This window comes from Platalea leucorodia, assembly GCF_965183815.1.
Source record: "Platalea leucorodia genome assembly, chromosome: Z".
NCBI lineage: Eukaryota > Metazoa > Chordata > Aves > Pelecaniformes > Threskiornithidae > Platalea > Platalea leucorodia.
Genome location: NC_138858.1, coordinates 345,204 through 359,492, shown reverse-complemented (window position 1 = coordinate 359,492; position 14,289 = coordinate 345,204). Strand labels below are relative to the sequence as shown.

Here is a 14,289-nt window from a genome sequence, read left to right as displayed (position 1 = left end):
TTTGTTAAGCATTTTTAGCTTTGGGCTTTTTTAGTATATTTGCCATAAGGTTTGATATTCAGTTTAGAATGAGAAGAATAGGGATATGCTAAAACTAACTGATTTTAAGTTTTAAATTCTTATTCGTGTGTTCACACTCGCAGACAAGTCGGATCCTCAGTCCATCCTTCAGTAGCCACTCTGCTTTGTACTTGCACCTTTCTCTGGAGCCTTTGTAATCCTACAGGCAGGAATAAATAACGCAAAGAGGGCTTTGCTCTTTTTTTACTTCTGGGGTATATTTAATGCGCATTCCTTTTTACTTTTCAACTGAAGAACTGGAAAGCCATTGCTACTCGTTTTTAGCATACTCTTCAAGGACAAGTAACTCAATTTCATTGCTGTTAAAACAGTCTGTTGCAGTTACAGGAAGATGTGGCCATATGTTGTCAATTCTTGTTAGTCTATATGCGGTTAGATTGTCTCACCCTTTCTTTTCTTTTTTCTTCCTTTTTTTTTTTTAAGGGAGCTTAATTGGTTTGCCTGAAAACAAACTGCGCATTTGTATTCAGCCTCAGTCACAAAACCTGACAGTGGGGGATGCTTTGGTACTAGAATGTGGAGCTGTTGGAAACCCAATTCCTCATTACCAGTGGTTCAGAAATGGATTTCCCTTGGCAAATGGGAGCAAAAATGTCTACATGGTAAGTTACTGCAAAGTGCCAGCCTTGGGGGACTAATGTGTAACCGCCTTTAACTTGTGACATAAAGCTTCCTTGAAGAAAATAACTTCTTCACAGCCTTGATACCTCTTATGGAAGCGCTCGCTGTAAGTTGTTCTTCTGTTCTGTTACTTCCCCATACCGTTCTGAGGCTCTCAGGTGCATAGTTTTAATCCTGAATATGTTTCAGGCAGTAGTCATGGGATAGTGTATTTTGGATTAGTGCGACATACTGACATAATAAAGATTAAGTACCAGTAAAAGTGAAAGTTTGTCTTTCTAACTTGCACTGCAAAGCACTCTGATTTATATGAGCTGTTGCATTCAGTGCTTAATGCATCTCAAGGCTGTGAGGTGGATTTGCATTCTTTCTTCAGTCCTTGAAAGCATTTTTAGACCACACATGCTGTCTAGCTTACTGAAGAATGAGGGTATCGGCAACTTTGGGATTTGTTTAGGCTTTGCTTTTAGTTTTTACTCTTTCTTGCATGTGGGCTTAAATGAAACTGATACAGGTATTCTTTTGGGGTCTGGTGGGATGACTGCGGTGATGCTTGCATAGGTAACTTACGTGGACGTGGAACATCAAGGGACATATTGGTGTCACGTATTCAATGACCGGGAAGACCAAGATACCAAGAAGATAGAAGTTGTTATAGGTAAGGAGTTTTTCTGTTTGATAGAGGTCAGCTGATTTATCAATTTCTTCCCTATCATTAGAATTTATTTTTGAAGCTTTCAGTATTAAGCCAAGCACATGCCTTCTGTATTTTTCATTTATCCATTTGTTAAAATAGCTGTGCTTGCTTGCAGCAAATGGAATTTTAAAGCTTTATCAGTTATAAAGGAATTTGGGTTTTTATGGTAATCAGCATAGAAATGCTACCACTTTTTGGCATTGGTAGCACATACGTGGCTTGTCAGCAGAGCAGATTGCAAGCTGATTTCTTCATGTTTCTTGACAACTAAAAATCAATTTAACCCTTGTTGGTGATATGAACTGTGTTACACTGAGTCCTTCAGGAATCAGGACAGGTGAGATTATTCATAGCAAGCAGAATAAATAAGTATAACACGGTTTAGTGCGTGTGTGTGCATGTATTTGCCATAAACTAAAGAGGAGAAGATCTATTTGTATAGCTTCCAGATCTATTTGGGAATACTATTGCATAATTCATATGAAAAGTTCTTTCCTATCCTAAGAAATATTCTAGTTTAGTACTCCTGAGTTTTAGTAGTAATTACTATACAGTGTTGTGGTCAGTGCTGATTTATGCCGCTATAAAATGTGCCAGATTGCAGAGAAGCTTGGAAGTGACCTTTGTCTTCCACTTTGTGTGCTAACTCTCATAACTGAGAGCAATTGTCTTCCAATTTTTTCCCCCCACTTAAAACACAAGGAAGGAAAGCTATGGCAGTGGAGTGCACAGAAGGTAAAGTAAATCTTTAGTTGTGAATCAATTTTTAAAAATTAATGATGGGGATGACGGATTGTTGAGTGTGTTGCTGAAAAGCATGTGTGGGTTAAGGACTTCCGTCTACTTTAAAATGCTGATGTGTAATGCAGTGTTCCTTTTGCATGTGCTTCTCTCTTCTTTGCCTTGATACCGTGATCTAGAGCACACAGGAAAAAAAACAAACTACTTTCTTCTTCTGTAGTATTCAAAGTTGTTTGATTTTTGCGCTGTTTTTGTCCTGTGCTTACAGTTTCTAGTGAAATGTAAAGATCTTGAGATTTCTTTGGCTGGGCTCAGGAGGCAACATCCTTGCAAGAAAAGCTGAAGACATTTAGGAACATGGGTGACCTTAGAGAGCTGGATAGAGCTAGTTCCACTGTCAGCTCTGTGTCTGCAAGAGGTGTTTCCAGCAACCTTATTAGGATGATTTCTGTTCTCCTTTGCGTTGCTGCAATGGGGAGGAAGAAGTGTGCTGTGACCTTTAATGTTGATACTATCCCTTGATTACTGAGCAATCTCAGTCTGTAATATTTGCAGCGTAGGGGATCATATATAATGTAAGGCTGCTTACAGCAGCCCCCCTCACCCCCCCCAGCTTACCTAACAACAATGAAAAAAACAAATGCATTTGAAAAGTACAATAAATGGCTCTCCACCCTGTTTTTTTATAGAATCATAGAATTTTATTGGAATTAAACTGCTCTGCAGCGTTTCTTGTTCAAAGTTTAATCAGAGCTGATGTTCCCCTTTAGCCCTTTTGTTAAAGGTTTAACATTGTGATTGTGTACTGTCACTCACTGGAACATACAAGTGACACGCGTTTCGGTGTCCGCCACTTCCACGGCATAGCTTCTGAGACCGATCATGTCTCTGAGCCTTCACATCTTTTCTGGCTTGGAGGCGTCTGCGTTACCTGACGGACTGCTATGCAGAAGCCTCCGAGTTACCTGTACTTTAACTACCCTTTGAAGCAGAAGATAACCACTGCGTCATCTGCGGGGGTCTACACCCAAACCACAGTTTGCTTGGATGCAATATCATTCTGCTATTAAGCTACATTAACGCGTACAGTAGTATCACCTCAGGTCACTGCAGTCTCCCACGTGGATATACGAGCCTGCTTTTGTGGCTTAAGAGGTCTGCCTAGAGCTCCACTGCATGGAGCAGGCCTGCTCTAAGGGACCTCTGGTGCTTCAAATAAATTACTTTTCCATAGTTTCCAGTGCTCTCAGAATAATTAGGTGAAACCTGTGGTAGCTTAGAATGTTTGAAAATGTATCTGAAGTCTTTCTGAATACACATGGCTTTACAAAGTAAGATTTCTTGCTCAGGATGTTGCTTTTTCAGCGGTCCTTCAAACATAATTTTTTCCAATGGGTGATTTGGAAATCTTTCTCCTTATTCATTCAAGCTGCTTGCATGCCTGTGGGATTGAGGCATAATATGTGTTTCTCCCTTTGTTTTGAGATCTACTATATTATAATGCTGTGTCAAGCACAGCTTAGTATACTGATGTAGGATTTTCTCTTCTCTGCATGTGGAATAAACATGAAAGGTTAGATTTACAGAAATGTCTTTTAGAAAGGTAGTTTGTTTTCTAACATTCAGCTTCTATTAATAATGGCATGACACAATTATATTAATGAAAAATGTATTTTTTGCTTCTTTTTTAAACTATAATTTTATTGGTGTATTTCTTCACAGAAGATCTAAGTGATCTTCAAAAACCAGGTAAGTGATAACTTTTGAAAAACTTGAATTTTGCATTTTCGTTTTGTGTTACAAATCACTTAATCCTAGCTGGGTTGGAGTATATAGTTCACATTATTTGGATATATTTATAACTGGGGATTTAATAGGGACAGGTATCATGTTAAGAGCAGCACAGCTTTCTGGTTCCAATAAATTAACTCGAATATAGTGAATCGTAGGGTTGCTATTATCTTTGTAAAATCACACAAAGCTGCTCTTTTATACTGCATGTATACTAATACAAATACAGAAGGAATTATCTTTTGCTTTCTTGTCTGTGGCTTCTTTGGATTCTAAGTTTTAGTATGTTGCTGCTTTTTCAGATGATTAAGGTGAAGAAGATGTAGGGTGTCTGGCTGTCACTCATGATGTGTTGAATTGGTATATTTCTTAAATTCATGTTGGAGTGAGCTAATGTGATTTGAAGCCTGTTTGATGTTTATTATAGAAACATAGATCTGGAATAGTACTCCATAAGGGATTATCCCTGATACAGTGTTCCCAAAATTTCAAATCACAAAGGTCATATAATTTCCTGGGTTAAGCATCATAGATCTGTTTACTTTTGGCAAGACTTAGTTTTAGTCACTGAAGTGGTACTGTCATGATACGTAACGTTATCCAAAGCGTACCACTTTGGCATATCGCTTGCCTGTTCCTCTTGGCAGAGCATTGGCTGTACCATCCCTCTGTGAAGTACAAAATAAACAAATTTTCACGTACAGATAGTCATCCCTGCTAAGCATCCACCATCTTGCATGGCTGCATTTCATTTGGAGAGGATGAACTGTTTCGGGTGTTACTGAAAATGCTGATGTGCAGTTTGTGAGATTCAAAATGACACTGTAAGCATCTATTATTTCTTAATTTATATAACTAGCTATTCATATCCTGTTAGGCTATGTTTGCTGGAAGAGGGTGAAGGAAGTCAGGTAATCAACAACAACACAACACCCCAAAGTCCCACCAAAACAAAAAAAAAAGAGTACTTTTTTGTCTTAAACTAGTAACTTATTAGGCAAAGCAGTACCAATAGGCTATGGCTGTATGGAACATGCGGTTCATTTTCTGACATTGGCAACTATGACTGTAGTTACTGATGATCTGCTCTCTTAATCTATTTCAAGCAGACCTACAAGAACAATCAAATCACAGACCTGTTGGTAAGTAGTGTTGTGGCTGTAATGAATGTATGTATTTTGTATCTAGGAGATAGATTTTGCTGTTTCTGAATATTGCTGCTTCTGCCACTGCTAGTGAAGTAACTGTAGGGCGTGTAAATAGCTGCAGGGAGGGAGACTTCTGTGTATTTTTATAGTCCTTTATAATGCTTGCATGCCCTTTCAGTAGTAAACCGTGGTGAGGGCACCGGTATTTTTAGTGACTTGGTGGAGTGTCTACAACTTCTCATCTGTTTCAGTTTACTGTTTCAAATTCCTCTGGCCACGACCTTAGCCAGTGTGTTACTCCATTACTTGGAATACTTCAGCAGTTGGAGGTAGTGGTATTAGGATGCTGTGATAAAAAGGATTGGCAGTCTGTCTGTATGCCGCCCCTGCGAGCTCAGCTATTCTATGCACAGCGTGTGGATACTTTGATCCTGAGCTGAAGCTCATAAAGGTAGATGGATAGCATATGTGTGTTATGAAGAATAGTTGCTGGGGCTTTTTAATCGCATTCCTAAATTTGCACGGTAGACTTGACTGTGGTCAGGAATGTTGTCTTGATGCTAAACCAGGTGGAAAGGCTGCTGGCCTCTGTCAAAATTTTACCACTCTTTCAGGTTCATCAGTGTGAGAGGGAGTGTAAGTGCTCCCCAGTCCTGGTTCATCTTTTCTAAATTAATTAGAAAGCTTGTACTTTTAAGTGTTTTTCAGTGACGGTATGCCACTGTCACTCAGTCTCTGCTGTTTAAAATAGCTTGCACTGTTCAAGACCTTGGAGGTTTTCCAGCTGCAAAAATGTTGAAAACATCTTGTTTGAAGGAGATGAAATGTTAGACATTGAGGCTACGGGCAGATTCTCTTCTGGCTCCAGCTGTGCGGGGGTACTGACTCTGAAGCAGGTTTGGGGCATTCACGTGATCTCATTTGCCACCAGAGCTGTGGGACAATAATTCCTATTGGAGAGGAGAAGTAACAAACCTGGGAGGAAACGCCTTGCTTTGAATAAGTGCCTTTCTGTAACTTAGTGTGCAATTTTTGGGTAAAAATCAGGCTAGTGATCTCAAAAGCATTTCTGTCAAGGTGACTTTTTTCCCCTTTCATTGCTGCTTTGTTTACTTATGACAGAATTACTTCTATTAAAATCAAAGTGAATGTATCTCAAACTATGAGAATATCAGTAGACTTCCCTCCAAATTTTGTAAATTTCTCGTATCTCTGTATAATTGTTTTTAACCAGAGCAACAGTAAAAAGAAACATTAACAAACAGAAAAAAGACTTTTTACTTCTGACCTGTGAAAGTTTCCACCTAAATGTACCATGTTTTAGAGAGACAGGACATGGGAGATGGAGATGTGAAAGTGGTCTTTTGTGTGTCGTGGTTTTTTGTTTGTTTTTTAAGAAGCATAAGAAAATTTGAGGGTTTGGGGAAAGCATACTGGCCATAGCTTTGGCAACACGCCATAAGAATTTTCATGTTTATTAAATTTCTTCTTGCATGGGGGAATTCAGTAATAGTCTGTGCTTTCAGAAAAATGAAAGAAATGGGAGATAGCCTTAGTGACTCACTTTGCGACAGATTATCCGGTCTGAGATGCATCACAGTTCAGATATGTTGACTGTCAGACCATGCTGAAATGGTTTTTTTTGGTTTTTGGATGAGAAGAGAGTTGAGCTGTATTGCTGATGTAGGATGACTTTGAAAATCATATAAAATATTGTGCCTGAAGTGCGATTGGATACTATTTTCACTTGAGAAGAAATTAAATTTAAAGGTATTGAACCCATGGAATATATAAACATGGTGTGGGTTTTTTTCCTTTGTCTTTGCAGCAACAGACAAGGTAGCTCTGTTAATAGGAAACATGAGCTACTGGAATCACCCCCAACTCAAGGCTCCGATGGTAGATGTCTATGAGTTGACCAATTTGCTAAGACAGCTGGATTTCAAAGTTGTTTCTTTGCTGGATCTTACTGAGTCTGAGATGCGAAATGCAGTGGATGAATTTTTACTTCTCCTGGACAAAGGAGTGTATGGTAAGAACATGTGATACCCCTTCTGAAGTAGGTCAATTTTGTGACGCATCAAGTACACAAACATCTGGTATTTACCTCTGCCAGCTCACTATACCTGACAGCAAAACAAACTTCATCGTAAATAGCGTGCGCATAGAATGGGAAAAGTAAGTTAAAAACACCCACCAGCATATCCTTTGACTTTGGTTGAAATGTTATTGTTTCTTTATTCTGAGAACAGATAAAATGTTGGAACTTTTTTCTTTAGCCGCGCCTAAAACTACAATGCACTTTTTTGTTTGATAGTACTGGTGTGTTTGTCTGCTAAAAGCTGCTGCATCTGTATAGCATATTTGACAGCATGCTCTGCAGAAGGTGCACATCTGTATGAAGAAGTCCTTAGTACTAGTTTGTAGTAGTCTTTTAGGCAAGAGCAAGAGTAGTCAGTTGTGTCGCCTGCGGTGGTGTATCATGGAAACGAGCTAGTAGCAGAGTAGTGGAAAACTGTGTAACTGCAGTATACAAGACTACATGTAGTCTTGGGCAGCAGTCCTTGCTGCTTTTAGGAGACCTCTTAAACACCTTCTTTGTGAACTTCTATTCTGTAGCCCTCCTCCCTTCCCCGTGCCTGCAAGTTAACGATTTGCTTAGGGCTGGCCAGTCCCTTGGCGCACTGGGACTGCCGGGTTGCATTTCTGCTGGGGAGGCGGGGAACAGCCCGAAGCACAGCACGGCTCCCGTGCTGGGCTTGCTGGTGGGACCCCTCCATTCACCCCGTCTTTCTGCTGCGTGTCTGCAGAACGCTGCTGCCGTCTGGATGTCCGTCCCGGGCTCGTGGGAGCGGCTGCCCTGCTCTCAGCCCTGGAGAACAGGGAGGGGGTGCGCTTCTCTGCCTTGGCAGGGAGCCGCACTCGGGTACCAGGTGTGTTGGGGGGCCGGAGAGTGGGACGCAGGCAAAGCATCTCTCTCATGGAGATGTTTCAAAGTAAAATGTGCAGTGCAGAAATAGGAGAAAAACATTGTGCTTCGGAGTTAGGGCATAACACTCCGCAGATTGGATGCAATCTTTTTTGCCCTCTTCTTTTTTGCCCAGTTTTCAGGTTAAGTAGAAATCCTTGTTTTGAATTGCTGGTTCCTTTCAGTTATTGTGATGCTGGGCTGGCAAGCACGGGGCTTTTCATAATGTCCTTGACAGGGAGTGAGAGTGAGTTGTGCAAACCCGGATTTCTACTTCAAAAAGCAAATTGAAAAGACGTTTGTTTATGTAAAATGAAAATGTAGGTCTCTTATGTCTATGCACTTCAAAGAAGTAAAATAAAACAGAGAAGAATTGACATTATCCTTTGCTGGATATACCTTGCATAAGGAAAGGCATTAACTGAGAAACTGGTGAGCTGTGGACTTCAGGTTCTGACTTTCTGTCGTTGTCAATAATAAAGGACTTTTCACTGAGTTGAATACTAAGATTCCTGTTTGGGCAGAACTCAGGGACAACTGTGGTTTCACAGCTCTGTGGAACGTCTGAATATAGAGTATAAAATTTACTCTTTCTGTGTATCTTTGCACATTAGACAGAAAGCTTAATAGCGGTTATGCTGCTTAAGCAGGAAGCAGCCCTCATTTATTTTTTTCTCCTTTTTCTTAATGTCTTGAGACTTAGAAATAACACCCCACAAAAATCCAAGGCTCTCACATCTAAATTGCAGTAGAACCGTTAGAGTGATGCTGCAGCATATCATTAGTATTGGTTTAAGTTATGGGAGGATAAATTAAGCAAAATATGCATACTGAAAGATGTGTGTTTAACACATTTCTCTTTTTTTTTTTTTTTTTCCCTCTAAGTTTTTGTTGTTTGAGTCACACATCCATTTATAAGATACCTGTAATAGAGTATTAATGATAGTTTTAAGCTCTCCTCCAGATACTGCACAGGAGGTGCCTTGTGCTGGGATAATGACTAACCAGTTGGGTCTGGTATGCATTGCTACTACTGATATGCATTGATTCTTAGATGATTACTCATATATTGGGATTCCTTGTCTTGCATAAACTTGATTTTGGGGGACAAAGCACAAGACAGAACTGGTGGCTGTGCTAGCTGGGGGAGAGCACGGTGGAATTGATGCATAGAGAAAAAACCTTTATGTCTTGCATGGAAAAGGCCTAGAATGACCCGGCTTGGAGTGTAAGAAAAGTTCTTCTCTGGGCAATGAGGAGTTTGCTGCTGACTGCCACTATTTTTGTCAGTTTTCTAAAAGCTAAGATTGCATAAACGACTCCAGAAATGATTCAGAGACCAAAAAGTTCTGCCAGTTGTCCTATTTAAATTGCAGAACTCCTATAGTAACACCCACCCAAGAACACATTATTTGATTTTTTTTTTTTTTTGGAACACAAGGTCAGATTATTTCTTAGTATGACTTTTTTAATAGTGTGTTACCTGATGCTCTGTCTGTGCAGAACTGGCTGATCTGACATTTGGGCATTTATGTCAGAGCCAAAACTTGCATGACATGAAGACTAATTATGGCAGTAAAGTTTAGCAGACTTTCTGATAGCAGTTTTCTTTTTTGGTTCCCTGGGAAATAGATGTGCGTATACATTTGAGTGAGCTTCTAGATTCTTGTGCCTTCTCAATTTTTTTCTATAATTTTTGACATGGATTTAGAAAATAAAGTACTGAAAGGCTTTAATGAGTTTCTCACCAGCACCATATGAAAGCTCTTATAAGGCATATTTTTTCAGTTGTATTTTTCCAGCAAGTTGATATTTCTGAAAGGTAAGCAGAGCATTCTTTCAGTAGTGTTTGGCAAAAACTACTTCGATTTAAATGGTCACTTTGTTCTTTCTGGATAGTGGCTATTAATGGCTTCAAGCATATAAAAGATGCTGTCAGTGCACAAATAGATAATGATTTATTGCATTTTTAGTGGGCACAGCTCCAAATAGAAGAGGCATAGTGGCTACTTCTGTTTAGTCCTTGTTACACACATTCATGATGCCTAATATGACATTGTGTAATTCTTGCTTACTGCCAGGAAAGTGGCATTTCAGATACTGTTCCTTAAAAGCAGGAGTAGTAAACAAAGTGATGATGATTGTCTCTTCTAATGTCCTAGTTTGTGTTGTTCTAAATGTAGGGTGCAATTAATATTGTATTCCACAAGCGGTAAAAGCGTAGACCCATATGTTTTAAAGGCTAAAAATAGTTAGGCTGCTTTCTTTTTGAAAAAGAGAGAGAGAGAGAGAGAAAGCAAGAGAGAGAGGCAGCTAGCGCTTAAACGCTGACGTCTATGGGGAACTTGAGCCTACTTAAAATTGTTGTGTCAAAGCGTCTAATGAGGCCTTCCAAACATGTTTACTCTACTTACTCTGGGTATGCAGAGATTTATTTCTGATCTTGAGCTCAACATATTAACTGTTGCAGGTACTCAACAAATGAGCATAGCACAGTCATCCGCCAAGGATATAGAAGTGTAGTTGTTATTTCTGAAATATTTCTATTCATTGAGGAAATACTCTAATAAATCGTGCTTTAAATTAAAGAGACTTATTTCCTTCAGGCAGTCCAATTACTTATCTAACATACACTCAGATATATGTATAACTTCAAATATAACCTTGATTTAGGTCCAGATCCAAACTCTGTGGAAATCAAATTTAAGAGTTTCCTTTTAACTTAGGACCTGACGTGGAGTCATGCACGTGGCACTTAACTTCATTTTTAACTCTTGAAACTATCCTGTCTCAGGTAACCATTGGGATCTTATAAATAGCCTAATAGTACCTTTATTTGTTTAGGTTTTTATTCATATGCTTTAAATTCTGTGGCCTTTAGAAATCTAACTTTTAATTGAATAAAGCCATTTTCCAAGACTGGCAAACGAATAACCATTAGGCTCTTTGTTTAAAGTGAAGCCTTGCATCCCGGAGTTTACCTTGTATGCACTTGCTGGCTGCTTGTCTTGACTATGCGTGTTTCCCATAAAAAGAAATTGAGCACTGTTGATTGAATGGAGCAGTTTGCAAGGTCTTGGCGTAGTTGTTAATGACTCGAGAGCTTACAAGTAAAAGAGAACCAAAGGCTTAGTTTGAAGGGCTATAGTTACATCTTGGTATTCCTTTACAAAAAGTGCAGGGCTGTGTGAGAGTACTTTCATTTGTTGTGGCTATCTGTAACGAAAAGGTAAAACCACCTGGCATACCTACCTACACAAGCTGATTTAAACGTAGACCATTTTAGTATGTTAGGGTAAGGCTTATTTTGTTTTTTCTGAATATTCAAGTTTTGTAGTGACATAAATTTCACAGCTGTTTTTTGTAAGCATACTGACGTAAGAAGACCATATCTCCAGTTAGCATAAACTGTCATATCTCTGTTGACTTCTGTTCAGCTGCAGCACTATATACTAATTGAAGATCTGACCCATAGACTGCTTTGTATAGATAAATAAAAATTTTTTTGAGAAGATGGAACTTGCCATAGATAAGCAAAAACCGCACTGGGAACAGACAATTGGAAAATTCCATTTAATCATACAAGCTTCTGGTAACTGCATTTTATGGCAGTGGAGGTTATTAATGCTAAGATCATCTAATCTTACTGCAAATTGATATGACTTTAATATTTGACATTTTTATTCATATAAGTAAAATCTAAGCCCTAGGTTGCAGTTCTCTTTTTCAGGGTTAAGAAAAGCTTTTTTTAATTCCATGATATGTTTTCTTTATACAAAACTATTGCATGTTTTATTGAAGATCTTAAATCTTAAAATATTGTAGACTGCTGTGTATTGACACAAGGGAGATGATTGTAGGATAATCTTTTATTTGTTTGTTTAGTAGACCCACAAGAGTCAGGAGTCTAACTGTAAAGAGATGTAGATGCAATCAACTAAAAATGAGTTGTTGGTAGTTGTTGGTAGTTTGGTAATGGGAATGTGCTCTGGAGTCCTACCAGACAAGATCATGGAATAATCCTTCCCCTCCCTCCCTCCCCCCAGTGTAAAAATGTTTCTTATCCCTCCCTATAAAACAGACAAAAACAAATGGAGAAACTGACTGTACAGAGGAAACAGCAAAACTAAAAACTTGCAAAATGCTCTCATAGTTGAAGCAAGGTTTTTCTCTGATTTTTTTCTAGTTAAAGTACTTTTAAGAATTGCCAATGATTAATGGTAAGTAAAAAAAAAAAAGAAAAAAATCCATCCAAACTGTTCAGTGTTATTTTTTTCTATCTATAAAATCTGCACTGACTCACTGCTACTCGCAGCTTCGTAATTGCACGTGTGGAGAAGATGTTTCGCAGTTGGCACGTTTTCTTGTTCATATCTGTGAGTTATGTATCATATATAACAGATTATTTCTGTTAGAGGTCATTACTTAAAGCATTTTAAGAGTATTTAACTTTGTGTGTTGGATGCAAATATCTGATTGATTCTATTGCATGAGTGATTTTTTTTTTTTTAGTTTTTAATTTGTTGTGTCTGTGTATTGTGACGTTGATGTTAACGTGGTTCCTCCCCTTCCTTCCTGTATTAACAAAGGCATATCGGTATTAAAAAAACTGCTTGGAGTAGCTTGAATGATCTTAATCTCCACAGGCACGTTGTGTGGACATAGTGCATGCAGTTTTTGACCATGCTAAAATTTATAGAAATGTTGCACGGTACTCTTGAACTGTGTTTTCAGTCACATATATTTTGAACTCTCAGGTTTGTTATACTATGCTGGCCATGGCTACGAAAACTATGGAAACAGTTTCATGGTTCCTATCGATGCTCCAAATCCCTACCGATCTGCAAACTGTCTGTGTGTGCAGAACATCCTCAAACTAATGCAGGAAAAAGAGACGGGACTTAATGTATTCCTACTGGATATGTGTCGGAAAAGGTATCATCTCATAATTCATGAATAGTGAGAACTGACATTAGATGTTTGAGGGATGTTTTTGCTTCACGATAGAGGGAGAGGGTATTAATGACTGTACTCTTGGGAACCAGCTGTGAAGTTCAGTTTATTCACTGCAGCAACAGATTAAAACTGAGCCTATTTTGAAAATGAACAAATAAAACTGAACAGCCACTTTGAGAGAATAGCAAGGGATCTTGAGAGAAAGCTGGACTTCACGCTGAGGAGAAATCTTTAGTCTGGGCTGAGAATTCACTGTACTTGAAAGTTCACGGTTCTGAGAATTCACAGCCTGCATCTGGGTACTTTTAAAGTCAATAGGATTCATTCACAGATTTATTTCGCCTTTGGCCTTGGATGGAAATGTGAAGCTGGTGATTAGACTTTGTTTCCATGGGCAGATACTTGACTCTTGATTTGAATGACATTTATTTCTTCTTTTTTTGTTGTTGTTTAAAAGTTATAAAGCATCAGTCTTATTAGGTAAAAGTGAAATTGGGCACCTTAAAGAAGAAAAATGACCCTTTCTGCTTGCATCATTAACTATCTTCATCATTACAGGGAGGAAGGAGAATTCTTATGATCAAAGGCATGTTAATTTGACAGAACGGCTGAAGTGAAGTGCTTGTTTTAGAACTCTTCAGAGGCATGGATTTTGTGGACTGCTTTTATGCTGGGGATGTTGTATCTTTATTTAGAGCTTAAAAATCAACTGGTTTATTGGATTTTTCTAAACAAAGTACTATTTTCTTTCCATGTTAAGGGACTACTATACCCGATTAAACTTGCACTTGAAATCAGCTCTTCAGTCAGCACTTCTGAAAATTGGTCTCTAAGGAATGTTTCATAATAGAAAATAGCTAGTGCTTTAGTGTTTGTAGAGCCCGTAAACTTCACTGCTAATGAAATGCCAGTGACCCAATTCAGCTTCACAATCTGCTGTCCAAATAGAACATACTGCTACATAAACCTCATGTTAACTATGCAGACACCATGTTTTGAGAGGAAAGAAAAAAAAATCATATAGTTTTTGTTATAACTTAAAATGGCTAGTTATCAGAAATCATTTTTTAAGAGATTGTAGCCAAAGTCTATATTGGTTAATAGAGCACGCCCTCATCTGGGTAACGCGTGATACCTGACTGTGTCTTTACGTTGTCTTCGTGAAGAGTGCTGACGATGCTGATTTTTGTCTTTTAGCAGTCAGGATTCATTCCAGAATTGTAGGAGAGAAAAAAAATTACTGTTTCTGAACTATGTGGTTTTGGTATTTTGAACAACTGTAGAAT

At 38.6% G+C, this 14,289-nt stretch overlaps 1 protein-coding gene across 6 annotated transcripts in view; it reads left to right on the top strand.

Moving 5' to 3' along the window:
* The window catches only part of LOC309602280 (mucosa-associated lymphoid tissue lymphoma translocation protein 1-like), a 38,476-nt gene that overhangs the window by 12,226 nt on the left and 11,961 nt on the right, over positions 1 to 14,289 (top strand). For 3 of the 6 annotated variants that reach the window (XM_082335727.1, XM_082335726.1, XM_082335722.1), the window contains 7 exons: positions 505 to 683; positions 1,264 to 1,360; positions 2,102 to 2,134; positions 3,863 to 3,889; positions 5,038 to 5,073; positions 6,908 to 7,111; positions 12,805 to 12,982. In XM_082335727.1, the coding sequence (XP_082191853.1) occupies positions 505 to 683; positions 1,264 to 1,360; positions 2,102 to 2,134; positions 3,863 to 3,889; positions 5,038 to 5,073; positions 6,908 to 7,111; positions 12,805 to 12,982 (754 nt within the window). The remainder of the gene's footprint in view (positions 1 to 504; positions 684 to 1,263; positions 1,361 to 2,101; positions 2,135 to 3,862; positions 3,890 to 5,037; positions 5,074 to 6,907; positions 7,112 to 12,804; positions 12,983 to 14,289) is intronic. The other 3 variants (XM_082335723.1, XM_082335725.1, XM_082335724.1) reach the window with 3 other exon arrangements.